At 36.8% G+C, this 15,544-nt stretch overlaps 1 protein-coding gene across 1 annotated transcript in view; it reads right to left on the bottom strand.

Moving 5' to 3' along the window:
- Nucleotides 1-15,544, bottom strand: part of sema3d (sema domain, immunoglobulin domain (Ig), short basic domain, secreted, (semaphorin) 3D) — a 67,365-nt gene that overhangs the window by 19,473 nt on the left and 32,348 nt on the right. Inside the window, exons 4-12 of the mRNA NM_131048.2 lie at nucleotides 14,974-15,036; nucleotides 13,157-13,276; nucleotides 12,943-13,036; nucleotides 9,720-9,848; nucleotides 6,473-6,615; nucleotides 2,807-2,921; nucleotides 2,640-2,709; nucleotides 1,090-1,234; nucleotides 586-808 (exon numbers count right to left, since the gene is read on the bottom strand). Of these exons, the coding sequence (NP_571123.2) occupies nucleotides 586-808; nucleotides 1,090-1,234; nucleotides 2,640-2,709; nucleotides 2,807-2,921; nucleotides 6,473-6,615; nucleotides 9,720-9,848; nucleotides 12,943-13,036; nucleotides 13,157-13,276; nucleotides 14,974-15,036 (1,102 nt within the window). The remainder of the gene's footprint in view (nucleotides 1-585; nucleotides 809-1,089; nucleotides 1,235-2,639; nucleotides 2,710-2,806; nucleotides 2,922-6,472; nucleotides 6,616-9,719; nucleotides 9,849-12,942; nucleotides 13,037-13,156; nucleotides 13,277-14,973; nucleotides 15,037-15,544) is intronic.

Genomic DNA, 15,544 nt, shown 5'->3' with positions numbered 1-15,544 from the left:
TCTCAGAAGAGGAGCCAAGGCTTCCCATATCTCCAGACACTTCCTCCAGGGGGATTCTGAGGCGTTCTGAGACACATAGTTCCCTAAGTCCTACTCCGGGTGGGACATGCCTGGAACACCTCCCTAGGTAGAGATCAAGGAGACATCCGAACCACCTCAGCTGGCTTCTCTCGATGTGGAGGAGCAGCCGCTCCACTCCGAGCTCCTCCCGAGTGACAGAGTTCCTCGCCCTATTTATAAGGGTGCGCCCTGCCACCCTGAAAGGAAATTCATTTCGGCTGCTTGTATCTGATATGTTGTCCTTTCGGTCATGACTCAAAGGTCATGAACACAGGTGAGAGTAGGAGTGTAGATTGAATGGTAAATTGAGAGCTTTGCCTTTTAACTCGGCTCTTTCTTTACCACAACGGACCATCTGGGGTAAGAACTTTCCTCCAACCTGGAGATGGCAAGCCACCTTTTTTATTCTTATGTGAACTATCCCTTTAAGAGTTTATCAAATATCTAAATCACATTTCCTTATTTCCCCAAAAATTCACCATCATAAATGTAGCTGTTTTATATGACTTGTCAAGTCTTTCTAACCTGTGCCCAAGAACATAACAGCATACTGTCCATCCTCAGCTGCCACGCGGTCCACTATGATCTGAGTAAGCCGGTACTCAGTATTGATACGAGTGAAAATTGGTCGGCCTGTCATTGGGTGCACAGACTGGTACATGAGTGGGTGCAATCGTATAAAACTGATGACTTCATCTGGAAAGTCTTTCGTTGTTTTTATATGAGGATCATATGTCCGACTGGGGCACTGCAAGAGGGAAAATAAGATGTGTTTAGAAAATAAAGTAGAAAAAGATGAAATCTGCAAGTAATTTTGTATGCATATGAAGTGATGTAACTGCACATGGCATTATCTAAATAGGCATTATATTTCCACTTTAATGTATGTAGAAAAAACAATAACTGGAAGCAAAGGGGGCATAAGTAGTGTTATGACTCCCTCTAGTGGTGATGTATGAAAGAGTCTGCCCCTGATAAAGAAAGAAAAAGAGAAGAGCATGAAAGTGGAGTGTAAAGAGTGTTACTAACAGTGCCTGGACGTGGGTAGGGAATTCTGCCTTCATATTCCACCCAGCGATGATCTGGTCCCTCTTTATGAGCATACGGTCCATTAAACGCTGCACGGATGTCTTCCATTGTATAGACGCACACTGCTGATCCTTTAAAGATGGAACTAACCCCACAAAAAACATAAGAAGCTAAAAACTTCAGTAAAAGCATTTCACATTACAAACAGGCAGTGTTGGGAATAATGCATTACAAGTAACATGAGTTACGTAATAACGTTACTTTTTAAAAAATCACTTCTTCAATGAGAGAATGCGTTTATTATTTTGAATGTCTCGAAGAAAAGGAAAAAGGTATTTTCTCAGTGGACAGTGATTTTATGCTACTCATAAGATAAAAAAAGTACAAAAGTAGGAAACACGTTGCTTTAAACTTTCATGTATATACAGCATGTATAGCTCTGGAGTCAGGAACTTCTCAGAAGATAACATTATTTAAAATGATTATTTTCTAGGTGTTTTTTAAAGGTAAATATAGGTGTAGGTTATACAGTATGATGTTAATTGCAGAGCACCTCTATTAACAAAAAAAAAAAAAAAAAACTCGGCAAGATCTTAAAGAGATCAAGCCCCAGCAAACGTAAAGGAACACAAGTAGCACAATCGCCTAACAGCAAGAAGTTCGCTGGTTCAAGCCCCAGCTGGGTCAATAAGCATTTCTGTGTGGAGTTTGTATATTCTTCCCATGTTCAGGGGTTCCCTCCGGGTGCTCCGGTTTCCCCCACAGTACAAAGACATGCGCTATGAGTGTATTAAATCTAAAAAAGCTAAATTGGCCATAGATTATGTGTGTGAATGTGAGAGTGTATGGGTGCTTTCCAGTGTTTGGTTGTGGCTGAAAGGGCATCCGCTGCTTAAAACATATGCTGGATAAATTGGCAGTTTATTCCGCTGTGGTGACCCCAGATTACTATAGGGAATAAGCTGAAAACACTCAAATCGCTTTACTCATTTTTGGCAAATTTGGCCAGGATGCCGGGAGTAAAGGCTGCCAGCATGATCTTGTATCAGATTGAATGTAATTTTCTACATGTACAAGTAAATCCTAAATGTAAATGTGGCCAAAAATAACTTTACAAGTACATACAATTATTATTATATTATATATACATACATTATATTACACTGAGATTTGATATGTAGCTGAAAAGTTGTTTAATAGGCAACAAAATGTGAAATAACAAAAAAAAAAAAAGTATAACTCTACATTGATTAAACTGTATTTTGGGTTGCTTTTCAAGCTTCAGTACCAAGATAAAAATACTGATACACCAGCCTGATCTTACAAGAAAACGTAAGTATTTTACGTTTTGTCAGTTTAGTTCAGTCGTACGAAAATATCCGTTTTTAGAAAGGAGGTCGTGACACCCAACCCCACCCCTAACCCCAACTGTCATTGGATGATGAGCAAATCGTACTAAATTGTACAAACTATATCGTACGAATTCATACGAAATAACCACTGAATCAAAAAGTTACGAATTGCCGTGAGCTTGCGTTGGACACACTAACCTGGTAGTGGTGAACACTCCATACACCATAGGGTTTTTCTCATCTCTGCTAGGGAGAAGAAAGATGTCCTCTGTAACACACACACACATACACACATTTTAAAAAGTCTGATAAATCTAAAATATGCGTTTGTGGGAGGGAGAAGTAACATAAAACACATCACTCACGGAGCTCATCAAAGTGTGTGTCCACTCCATCTGGTCCAGGAATGGAGCACACGAGTCTCGCTTTGAGAAATGTTGTCCACTTGTTAGTAAGACTTCTCAAACCTCCAACATCGTTCTTCATGCAAAAACACACACAGACACACGCAAATATAGGACATTTCAGTGAAGTCATTCCGAAAGCATGTGTTTATCATTTAAATCCTCAGTTATTATATATTTTATAGACTTTCATAATAAAATGTAAACCCAGCATTTGCTTCTGATTAAAGCAGCTTATTCAATTAAGCATAAGACGACAGCAAACCACAAGCCCTTCAGTAACACAAAGGCTAAAGAGGAGCACAAATGCACACACGAGAGACAAAGAAAGACTGTTCAAGAAATGGAGAAAAGCGAGCAAGGAGAGTTTATAAAGAGAATATAATGACCCTCTCCATGAGCAGGTTTTACGTATTTAGATGCACAAAAGATCACTGAAAGGTCTCAGAAAGAGAAGACATGCTGAGAACACTTAAACAGATCTCCTCATTACTGCCAGAAGGGTTTAATCAAAGGATTTCAATGATTTCATCTACACTCGCTTAAAGCAGCAAACATATTCCTCCACTGCCATTCTCCATGTTGAATAACACACACACTTGAGAAAAAAAGGGGGGAAGAGACCTAAAAGAGGTTTAGGAGTGGTGTTTTCCAAATTCTTTAATCTTCAAAGATGCCCTCTTCTCGTGTTAGGCCAGTTATCCAGTGAGGAATCTGGCCTCAGATTGCTTTACAGCTCTCTCCTAAAGCTATAAAAACCCTCCTGCTCCAGACCAAGAATTTTGCAATAGAGCTTGGAATTTTTATAGCATACAGCCTGGGAGGATGAGTCTATAGCATTAAGAAAACAGCTTTAAATCATTGATGTTTTATAATTGCTGCTGGATGACAGCTGACATGTGCGAACACTTATTAAAAATCAGCTCTTTATAATATTCGATTAGGATTGGTCAATCAGCGTTCCAAATTAAAATATTTAGATCCATTTCCAGCGTATGGCATGCTCTCTATAACGTTAAAACGTTTAGGGCTGATAAGATTATTTAAAATGTTTTCTTATGTGATTACCAAGGTTGCATCTGTTTATTAAAAGCAGCAATATTGTCATCTGTACTCTAATTTACAGTATTCCATTTTAACATACATTACCGGTAAAAAGTTTGGAGTCTGTAGGATTTTTAAAAGTTTTAAAATAAGCTTCTCCTGCTCACCAAGGCTGCGTTTATTTCATCAAAAATACCATACAAATTGTGAAATTGTGAAATGTTATTGCACTATAAAATAACTGTTCACAATTATTTTATTATTTAATTTAATTATTTATTCCAGTGATTTTAAATGAATTTTTAGCTTCCTTACTACAGTCGTCAGTCACATAGTCCCTTCAGAAATAACTTCATTATAATACCAATTATTATTAATATTATTATTATTATTAATAATACTATTATTATTGTCAATGGTAATAGTAATACAAGCAATAATGGCTGGAGTAATAATTTCATTTGAAACTACATAAAATAAGTGAGCAGTTATTTAAAACTTTTATACACATTTCACAATTTAACTTTTGTTTTTACATTTATTAATTACCTCCTAAATAAACTGAATAATTTTCGGCTTAGTCCCTTTATTAATCTGGGGTCCACATATACTCATTCACACACATACACTACGGACAATTTAGCTTGCCCAATTCATTTATAGCGCATGTCTTCGGACTGTGGGAGGAAACTGGAGCACCCGGAGGAAACCTACGTGAACACGGGGAGAACATGCAAACTCCACACAGAAATGCCTACTAACTCGCCTAATACATTTTTTTTTTAAAAATCAAAAAACAATTGAAGGATTCTGATTTCTGCTTTCCAATCCGTTTCATCATGGACCAACGTTTATCCTTTTCATCATCCTGTTTCTCATAATTTTTTTTAATTTATTAAATAGAATTATTTGATAATTTGAATGAGTATTTAACTGTGAATTGATTTTAATTAATGAAAAAGTTAACACACTTAATATAAGAATGTTCAGTGCATTTGCCTGTCTCTTTATAACTATTTTCAGGAGCCACCAAACTCGGTCAGAGGTCATGAAGACCTTAAGTGGAACTGAGGGCTGAGGACCGGAAGCAACTGTTTCTATTGTTATTTCTATGAGTTAAGACTATCTAAAATGTCTAAAGTGATTTAGCTATTTTTACGGTTAATTCTTTTAAAGTGATTCTTTTCTTGTTTATTAAATAAAGACTTTGTGTAATAAGGATTATAACTGCCTGAATGTAGATTATACTGTTTTTTAACCAGTTTTGATAAAGACGGCTAAGAGTACACTCAGCCTTGGATAAGAAACATATTGTACTTTGTGTATGTTCTATTTGATTGTGGATCCTTATCACAGGCCTGGAGTCAACTCTAATCAGTCTAGTGGATGTATGCTTAAGATATTGTTCAGAATATACACACAAACCCCATCTATTTTGTTAAAAGGAAAGTTCAGCTCATTTTTCTTTACCCTCTACCTGTTCCAAACCTGTTTGAATTTTTTTTTAATGGTGAACAAAAAGTACATTAAAAATAAAGCTAGAAACTGATTTTTTAGCTTTGAGAATTGTATTTTCTTTTGTGTTTCAGAAAATAAAACTCTAATTCCTGAGTTTTTCCTTTAAGCTTTAAGGTCATTCCATTTTTTTATAATATTATTTCGCAATAACGGCCAACTGACTACTCATTTTTCAGTTTACAAATTAAAAAAATAGTAGTATTTCCACATGTACTGTATTTGTCCTACCACATGCTTTGTATTTAAGTATTAACATTTTAAATCAAACTCAAGGTTTTGGTGAGCAATCGATGCCTAAATTACTTCCATCCTGTGTATGATTTGATGACGACCTTGTGGAAGAGATTCAATTGCTAACAATCCTCAGGAATATCCTTGGAAACAGTGCCCTCGAAGGGTGTTAAAATGACGAAGTTGCAATCAATGAAATCTTTGAACTTTCTTCCATATGATTCATCTTGATTATTTATGGGTAATGACCCCAGTCTTCATAGTGGACATTTTTTTAAAGGGATAGTTCGCTCAAAAAATGAAAATTCTTTTTACTTATTTTACACTTTTATTTCCTATTGATATTGAAAAAATGATATTTTAAAAAATGTTGGAAACCTGTAACCATTAACTTCCATAGTATATTTCTACTATGGATGTCAATGGTTACAGGATATCAGCTTTCTTTTAAAAAAAAAAAAATCTTGTATTAAGAAAATAAGAAAATTATACCACTTGAGGAAGTAAATAGTGTTTAAATTGTCATATTTTGAACTATCCCTTTAAGCTGTGTGTTAACACAATGGAGTCACTTAACACATTAATTTCTCAACCCAAGGGACTCTGATCATCTGATCAGGAATGACAGTCCAGGCAGCAATTACATGGCCAGACCTCTACTTTGATTTACCCAGCCTGACAGTGGTTTGGTCCTCTTTCAGCAGATCACATCAAGGGAAACGTACCAGGAAGCCTCTCCCCCCAGAGGAAGCACATTTAATCTTCAGTTCTGAGGAGGATCAGAGAGATGAGGTGAGTTTCTCTGTGATCAGGCAGCGTGAGGACGGGCCTTACCCTGCAGATCCGGGCGACACGAGACAGCACGCTCTTGTCTGTAGTGCTCCCATCACGAGAAGCCTCACGGAAAAAGAAGTAAATCTTGTCATCGTCAGGATTGTAGGTGTCTGAGATGGGATGGGCAGAAATGAACTTGCCCTCTGTAGGGATAAGAGAGACAAAAGCTGATCAGATTTAATTTATATCTGTGATGGTAATCCAACCAATCCCTTTATAATCTTGTAAGAAAGTGTGGACGCTTATTAAAATTGTTACCAGTAAATGCAAACTTAAATTAATCTTCTCCCATAAACTATACTTTAGTAAGAGTACCTTTAACATAAATGCAAATGTTATAAGGTCTGCTGCAAAAACAACTGAGTCCATGCCTAAAAACCTAAATAAACTAAACTTTTGCACTGGCTGTTAGTAAAACTAGGCTTAAAGGTGTTGTATGTAAGTTTTTTACTCTTCTAAAGCATACAAATACCATAATATGTTTGCAGTTGTTAAGAAACATGCTGAGTGAATATTCTTGTTTACCTGAAAAACAATACTAAGTCAGAAATTCAGCTTTGAAAATGTGAGTTACATGCCAGAACGGCTGCCTTTTGGTTCTTTAACCCGCTTAATGCCACTTTAGCCAATTATATTTCAGCACCCCGGGTTGTGTTGTTGTAAAACAGCATATTTCATTTATTCGGTCAGACAGGCTCACAAAACACAAATCCGCGACTAAAATGTGACCTTCGGTGGACAGTAGCAGACTCCAGAATAAGACGTAGATTTAGAGTTTCACATGAGTAGGTTGTGTTCTAACAACATGCTGCATGACGAGAGATGCAGTGATAAGCATTTTGGCTTTTTGCATCAAACAAAACAGGACAGAAATTTTAATATAGCTATTCAGAAGCGCAGAATAGTGCACTTGCTGCACTTCAACAAATTTATCAGCTTTATCATTGAATTATTACATATTAAACCTTTAACTTTATTTAAATGTACATGCTGAATCCCTGATATGTGTTGGTTTTCACAGAGTCAAAGCTCGAAAGTTCAATTTCAAATGGTTTACTTTATTTTAAAGATCTGCTGCTGCTTTCAGTAGTATGGGAAAAAATTGCATGTAAAAAGGCATTCAAATGCACATTATTAGCATTTATCACTGAATAAAGCACATGAGGTGTACCTGAGGTGATAATTGTCAGTTTTCGGTTGTTCAGCTGCAAGAAATAAATGCCGTTTCTAAAATATACATTTCAGGTGTTGATTAGAACAAAAACTCATTTTAATATGGAAAATATTCTTTTGCTTTAGGCTTGACAGTCAGGCCTGCTCCTTTTAGTGTCGTCAATCTGGCAACCTGCGCTTGTGTGTGTTTTGTACCAGGAGTACAATACCTAGTTCAACCACTGGGTGTCAAACTTACACACTGCAGTGTTTTCTTTTTTATTAAGAACAGTTTATTAATTAGTTTATAATGATAAAACAATCAATATTCTGGTGAAGATAATGGTCAACTGGTAAATGTTTCAAATAATTTTGTTCAAATGGTTTTTAGAAAAATCTTGTTTAATACAATAACTTTTTAGTCAACTGAGCTATTGTGTATTAGGAAAAAGTTGCCATAAAACGTAACACAAACAACAATCGTCAATCATCAGGATTGAGGTGTCTGAGACGGGCTGGGCAGAAAAAAACTTGCCCTCCGTTGGGATCAGAGAAAGAAAAGCTGGTCAGATTTAATTTATATCTGTGATGGTAATCCAACAATCCCTTTATAAGACTTGTAAGAAAGCCTGAAAGCATATTAAAATGTTTAAGACCCCGCTGTTTGTGTGTGTGTGAGAGAGTATAAAGACAAAACTGTATTCTAATGTTTAGTGTAAATGCTAGGCATTTCCTTTAGGACCCACAGCAGACAGTAAATGGGTGTTTAGGGTTGGAAAATAGACTGTGTGGGTTTTAAACTCCATTAAATTGCACCAGAAACTAGAACGGCTCTAACATTTAGAAGGAAAGAAAAGGTGGAAGAAAGACAGTCATTACCTCAACGACTACACAAAGACTGTATTATATTGGACTTTTTACAAATGAATTAGAGCAAGAGAAAGGGAGAGAGAGGACAGAAGGGTAGATTATAAGAGAGGTCTAGGGTTTTCAATATTTTATTTTTGCAATATAAAGAATTAGAGTCCAAGCAGTAAGAAGTACTATATTGTATTACATTTTTAGTGTCACGTTTTAATATATCAAGGTGTGGAAGTCCAAAAATAACATTTGTGAACTATTTGACACTTTTTACGGGTATATAAAAAACCTTAGAGTTGAGTTAATAACAGAAATGGTTCTTTTTGCACTTGGCAACTTGGCCATCCATTCATTCCTCCCTGTGGAGTGATTTGACTCATCAATTTATGACTAAAGTATTTTTTTCTGTAAATCATCAGAGTTATATATCATAGACACACAGGCAACAAACCTCACATTTGCCATCTTTTAAAGCACTAACACATTTTTCACAGTAAATCAGTTTGTGGTAAGAGTATATTAATGACTGTGCAATTTTCAGTGGTTTTGGCTTTCCTCATTCTGACATTTAGGTTTTGTATGTGTGTTACTATGAGTGTGTGAACAAAATGCTGTTTTAATATACAGTGCATCACTGTTCAAATATTTTAACAATGAATTAATTCAACAGGGAGCCATTACAATGATCAACAGTGAAAATCAACAAGTTCATAATGTTACAAAAGAGTTTTGTTCTAATGAACCATGTTTGTTTAACTTTCTATATATTAAAGAATCCTAAATAATGCATTACAGCTGCACAAAAATGTCAGGTAGATCAACTAATTTCATTGATGATAAAAAAAATGGTTTATGAGCACTAAATCAGCAGAAATCAGAATGACTCCACAGAAAGGTTCACACAGCATTAGATACTAGACAAATGATACTTAAAATTGAGAGTTAACACAAAAATAAATTATAATAATATTGTTGTTTTATTGTTAATTTGTGCAAATGAACTGAGTCTTTTATTATTAATAATGTTTGAAACTTTTGAGAAATAAATGCATGAAAAAAAACTCAGTTTAGGTAACCCAGGCCATCAATTGAAACTAAACTGAAAGCATTTGCCCACATGCATAGCTTAGTGCCTATTTAGTCTTCAACAACTAAAAAAAGAAAGAAAATGCTATAAACAGCAACAGCTAGCCTATCATTTAGTCATTAAACCGGATTGTTAAGCAATGCTAACCGTTGATCCAGTAGTCTTCTGAGATGTCTGTGCGAATGTACTGCTGGTGTGGAGGTGGGCCGAGAGAGCGGGTAAACGTGCTGTCCTTGCCCAGGAAATCAGACGCCGTGCCAGCGTACAGATACTGATCTGAAAACATTAAATGAGAGCATCTCAGCATAAACACAGACCTGCGGTCAGTCACGTTTACAGCAACTGACCATCAACCATCACCATTACGTTCCCCTTTTCTCGCACGTGCCATATACAATTCCAAATGAGATCTGATGTTCCATAAACAAATGACTGTCTCTGCAGTTTCCACGAAAAGAAACGGGGGTTTCTGGATTATGTTTTTTGAATAATCTGATTAACATTTGGATTTGGGCCTCGACTCCACCTCACCCATCTCTCTATGCGGTTTGGAGTAAATCTCTCTGACACTAGTGTTCTCCCAGAGTTTTCCCCTGTTAATTATGCCTGTCAGTGCGAATAAACAAACACACTCAGCCACACTGTTAAAGGAGGAGTTCACCCAAAAGTTAAATCCTCATTTGCATTACGTACTTTGGATTTGGAGGCTACAGTGAAGCAAATTATTTTCAACTTATATTATCAACTAAAAAAGTGGTGCATTTTCTTTACTTAAAGTTAAGTGGCTTTTATGATTGATTGATTGATTGATTTCAAGTTTTTTATAATTATTTTGTAAGAGTAAAATTGACATGTGTGGTTTTAACAACCAGATGCATTTAAACGTGTCCAGTGTTGTCTGGAATGCATCCCAAACTACCTCCTGAAGTGTATTGAGCGATCAGATTTAACTCTGTTTCTTATGTGTTTTGGAGGGCATTAAGTGACCAGGTGTAAACTTTTGTTGCAATGCAACTTTTAATGCAAAACATTCTCATTTCTTCATTTAAATCTAGGACTAAAATGAGGACGAGTATAAATGATGGCAGCTTTTTAAACTATTAATAATAATAATGATACATTTTATTTATATAGCACCTTTCCAGAGGTCAAGGACACTTTACAAAGAATGTAACAAAAAGAGATTGTAACAAGCAGACATTGGAAAAAAAAGTAAACAAGCAGAGACAACATTAGGTACACAAACATACAGGGAGTCAAATACAACAAACTGGAAATACAAAACAAGACCTAAGAGACAAATAAGCAGAGTGCAGGTGGATCAAATAAAGTGGTCAGTATGTCAGAACAGTGGTGAAGCATTCAGAAAACAAGTGAGTTTTAAGTAAATATTTGAATTCAGAGATATTATTAACAGAACGGAGTGAGCATGGTAAAGAGTTCCAAAGTTTGGGTGCAATAACACTAAATGATCTGCCCCCTATTGAAGAGAGGCGGTACCAAGGGACAGGAAGAAGACCAGAGTCAGAGGAACGTAAAGAGCATGTAGGGGTGTAGGGGACAACCATGTTGCAAATATAAGAGAGAGCTCGGCCATTTAAGGATCTAAATGCGAGAAAGACAATTCTGAATTTAATGCGGTATGCAACTGGGAGCCAATGGAGGTTGTACAAGATTGGGGTTATATGAGCAGAACGTTTGGTATGAGTGAGTATTTTAGCCGCAGAGTTTTGAATATATTGTAATCTGGAGATGAGGCTGGCAGGCAGGGCCGGAGCAAGCTGAACGGCCGCTCTAGGCAGAGGACGATCACGCCGCCCTCAACCCCAATGTGAAAACAAAAGTGACCGGTTATGAAAATGAAGTGAGGTGTCGCAGACCTCTTTTCCGGTGCACTATGCGCGGATATAACTGAGGACGCGCGGGTGCTGAGGGAGGGAGGGAGGGAGGTGTCGGGGACACTTCGCTCTTTATTCTGCCGCCCTACGCGCAGATATAACTGAGGACGCGCGAGTGTCGCGGACCTCAATTCTGCCGCCCTATGCGCGGATATAGCTGAGGACACACGGGTACTGATGGAGGTGTCGCTGATGCCGCCCTCTCTATTCTGTCGTCTATGCGCGAATATATCTGAGGACAAAGGTGGTAAGGGAGGTGTCGCGGACGCCACCCTCTCTATACTGCCGCCCTAGGCGGCCACCTAGGTCGCCTCTATGGACACGCCGGCCCTGCTGGCAGGCAGACCAATGAAAAGGGTATTACAGTAGTCAATGCGTGAAGAAACACATGCATGAACAACAGTCTCTAATAATGAAGGGACGCAGTTGGGCAATATACGACATAAATAAAAGAATGCAGATTTAATAACACATTTAATGTGGGACTGAAAGGAGACTGTGGAGTCAAAGATTACACCAAAATTTTTGACAGAAGTAGATGTTTTAATGTGAGAGACAGCAATCTCACAGGAGAAACTGGTTGAAATATTGCTGGCAAGCGCTGGAGTGCCAATAAAAATGATCTCAGTTTTGTCCATGTTGAGTTTCAAAGAATTTGAGTTAAGTTTATCATTAATGTCCTTCACACAAGCAGACACTTTATCAATTTGGGTGGATAAAGTGGGTGTACAGACAGAAAAAAGTTAAATATCTTCTGCATAAAAGTGATAGTTTAGACCAGTGGTGGGCAAACTTTTTAGACCCGAATAGCTACATCAAGTTTTGCAAACCAAGTGAAAGGCCAAATCCTTCAAAAATAACTGTCTAATAAATAATTTATTATAACAATAAATAATAAATAACATTATTAATTTACTAATTCTGAAACCAAACCGTTACTCAGAAGCAGCATTATAAAAACTCCCTCGCGGGCCGAATGAAAGTGTTCAGCGGGCCGCATATGGCCCACAGGCTGTAGTTTGCCCACCTCTGGTTAAGACCATGACGTTGTATAATCAGACCAACTGGGATTAGATATATTCCTTGAAAACTTTTCGTCTTCAGGTCTATTTATGAAAATTACATTGCAGAAACGCAATTTCTGGTAGGAAGGAAGGATCTGTAATGACTAATAGCTATAATTAATCAAACTTTGCTCAGCTGGAAAAATTCAGGCTTCAATGCAAAAATGAAACACAAAAAGAAAAAAAGAGAGGAAAGTTTACAGCTGGTGTTCTTGACAGGGTGTGACATTTCTCTATAACCTTCCATTGGAAACATGAGGGTTGGTTTAACTTGAAGCCAAAAGCAAATGTCTGACAGACAGAACAGAGGAACCAGATTTTTTGTTGAGGGAAAGCCGTGTAAAGAGTCAATTGCCCTTTACAGCAGGTTTGTGTTAGAGAAGGAAGAGCTGTTAAATCAGGTCTCACCTGTGAGCACTGAAGCAAAAGGCTGATTAGGATCAAAAGGACATTTCATTCGGCCAGATTCCATAGTGTTGCTGTGAAGCTGCAGCCAGCGGTCCTGCATGGTGCATAAAACACACATCATAACTTGCATACGGAAAAAATAAGTCTTTTAAGAATATTAGTCAATGAAATAGACAAGTAATCCTTTAACTCAGTCATTAATTGATTTGCTTGCCTCTTTGTGACCTTTAATTTCTAAGAAGGCACATGTAGGATGGAAGGCTCCAGTGCCACAGGCGTAAACATGGGTCCGGTTATAGCTGTGCAAAACTCGTATGAAATTTGCACATTCAGTCTGCAGCAAGAGAAAGGGAGAAAATATTTTAGCATTGTTTAGGTCAGTTTTAAAACAGAGATGAATGTCATTGCATAAGACACCAAAATAGCAACAAAATATTTGCCAAATTTGAATCAAAGACATAGCAGCTCATTTGCAAAATGACAAAAGCAATAAAATCAGGACCAAAATTACTTGGAGGCGAAGTAATTAAAACTAAAAATTTAAAATTAACAAAATGAGCAGAGGCGATGTTCTGTTGATTTGTCCTACCTTGTCAGATTGTCCTACCTCCAGTTCAAAAAGTAGGTAGCATATTTTAATTACGCAGTATGCTAGCCATCATATTTTGAGTGTAAATTGTTATTTTATTTTTATTTTAATCTCCTCCATGAACTGCCACCTTATCGTGGTGGAGGGCTTTGAGTGCCTGAGTGATCCTAAGAGCTATGTTGTTGGGGGCTAATGCCCCTGGTAGGGTCTCCCAAGGCAAACTACATCCTGTTTGCAGTTTATTTAACAAAAAACTACAAGTTTACACTGGCTATCACTACACTGGGCTAAAGTGTTTTTTTATGAAAAATGTTTAATAAATTTTCTTTTAATGTTTTAATTAATTAAAATGAAAACAAAATTAATTAATTTTTTTTTCAAGATAAAGGTCAAAAAATGACTAATATAGTTTTTTAAATAGAATTTGTGCAACTTTAAAAAATTTTTTTTTCTGTTTAATACAATAACTTTTTTATATTTAAGTGTAGCCTGGGTTTTTGTATAAAATGAAAATGTTGCCAATAAATATAAAGTGCAAATAAATAGTTTTCTGTAAAAAATCTATTTTCTCCAAGGCAGCATATATAAATATAATTACAGCTAAAATAAGCGCTAAATTGACTTTTCATTATTCTATTTCTAAATACTTTACGATGAAATAAATCAACTCAATCAACTTTTACATATTATCAATATCTAAAACGGGGTGGCACGCTGGCTCATTGGTTAGCACTGTTGCCTCACAGCAAGACAGTCGCTGGTTCGAGTCCCGGCTGGGCTAGTTGGCATTTCTGTGTGGAGTTTGCATGTTCTCCCCGTCTTGGCATGGGTTTCCCCCTGAGTGTTCCGGTTTTCTCCACAGTCCAAAGACATGCGGTATAGGTGAATTGGATTATTTAAATTGGCTATAGTGTATGGGTGTGTGTGAATAAGTGTGTATGGGTGTTTTCCAGTACTGCTTTGCAGCTGGAAGGGTGTTGCGTAAAACATATGCTGGAATAGTTGGTGGTTCATTCCACTGTGGTGACCTTTAATAAATCAGAACCTAAGCCAAAAAAAAAATGAATGAATGAATGAATGAATATTTAAAACACTTATGTTGGTTCATTTTTGTGGAAATCGTAACACACTTTTAAACCCTCTCTGATAACCAGAAAGTTAAAAAGAATAGAGATTGATAAAAAAAAAAAAAAAAACTTTAGTAACATTGTTTAAGATTTAATATAACTTCAGCTCATTAAAGCCTTTCTGCTTGAATTAAATTTTTCTTTAAAAAAAAGAAAAAATTCAAATAGATTCGATAAATCTCAGGGGGGAAAAACTGTATTGAAAGGCTGACGTTAAACATGTTACAGCTCTCTTTTACAAGACAGCTTTGAGTTAGAGAGTGTCTGTGTATTGAAATGTTCATTCAACAGACATATAATCTGACTGATACTTACAAGAGGGTTTTTACCAGCCAGTATACACATTTCCACCCTGTCTCTCGAAGCAGGCCAGCTCAACTGCAAATAAAAAACACACAAAAGCAAGACATTCAATGAAAAGCAGGAGCAACAAAAACCTTTATCCTCTATATAACTTTATAGTCAGCAGAAGTGTTTACAATCGTCTCTCCTGACACTGTAACAGAAAGCTAAACCAACGGACTATGTAAACCATACCAAAACTTCGATTTAGACTGAGATCATGCCGTGACTCAAAAGCAGGAATTTAAACAGAGTGTAATCCATTGTGTATTTAAGAGATGAAAAGCTGTACACGTGAAATACTGTACACACATGAGAGGGAGGACGATGTTCAGATAAAGAGTGATGAAGGGGCCGCTGGTCCTGTCTCTGCAAACATGTGTTATAAAAGGCTTAAGCGCTTAGCATACGCAGGGTTGACCTTTGACCTTGACCTCCAAGAGCCGTCTCTACATGTAATATGAAATCCATGATTACACACGCTCGTGAGACGACTTTACATGATGCCGCTTTTGAAGATTGTCGTACCTACCGCAAACTTAAA

This window comes from Danio rerio, chromosome 18 (genome assembly GCF_052040795.2).
Source record: "Danio rerio strain M-AB ecotype USA chromosome 18, GRCz13ab, whole genome shotgun sequence".
Classification (NCBI taxonomy): domain Eukaryota; kingdom Metazoa; phylum Chordata; class Actinopteri; order Cypriniformes; family Danionidae; genus Danio; species Danio rerio.
The sequence above is the reverse complement of the archived record's forward strand: the minus strand, read 5'-3'. Positions and strand labels throughout refer to the sequence as shown.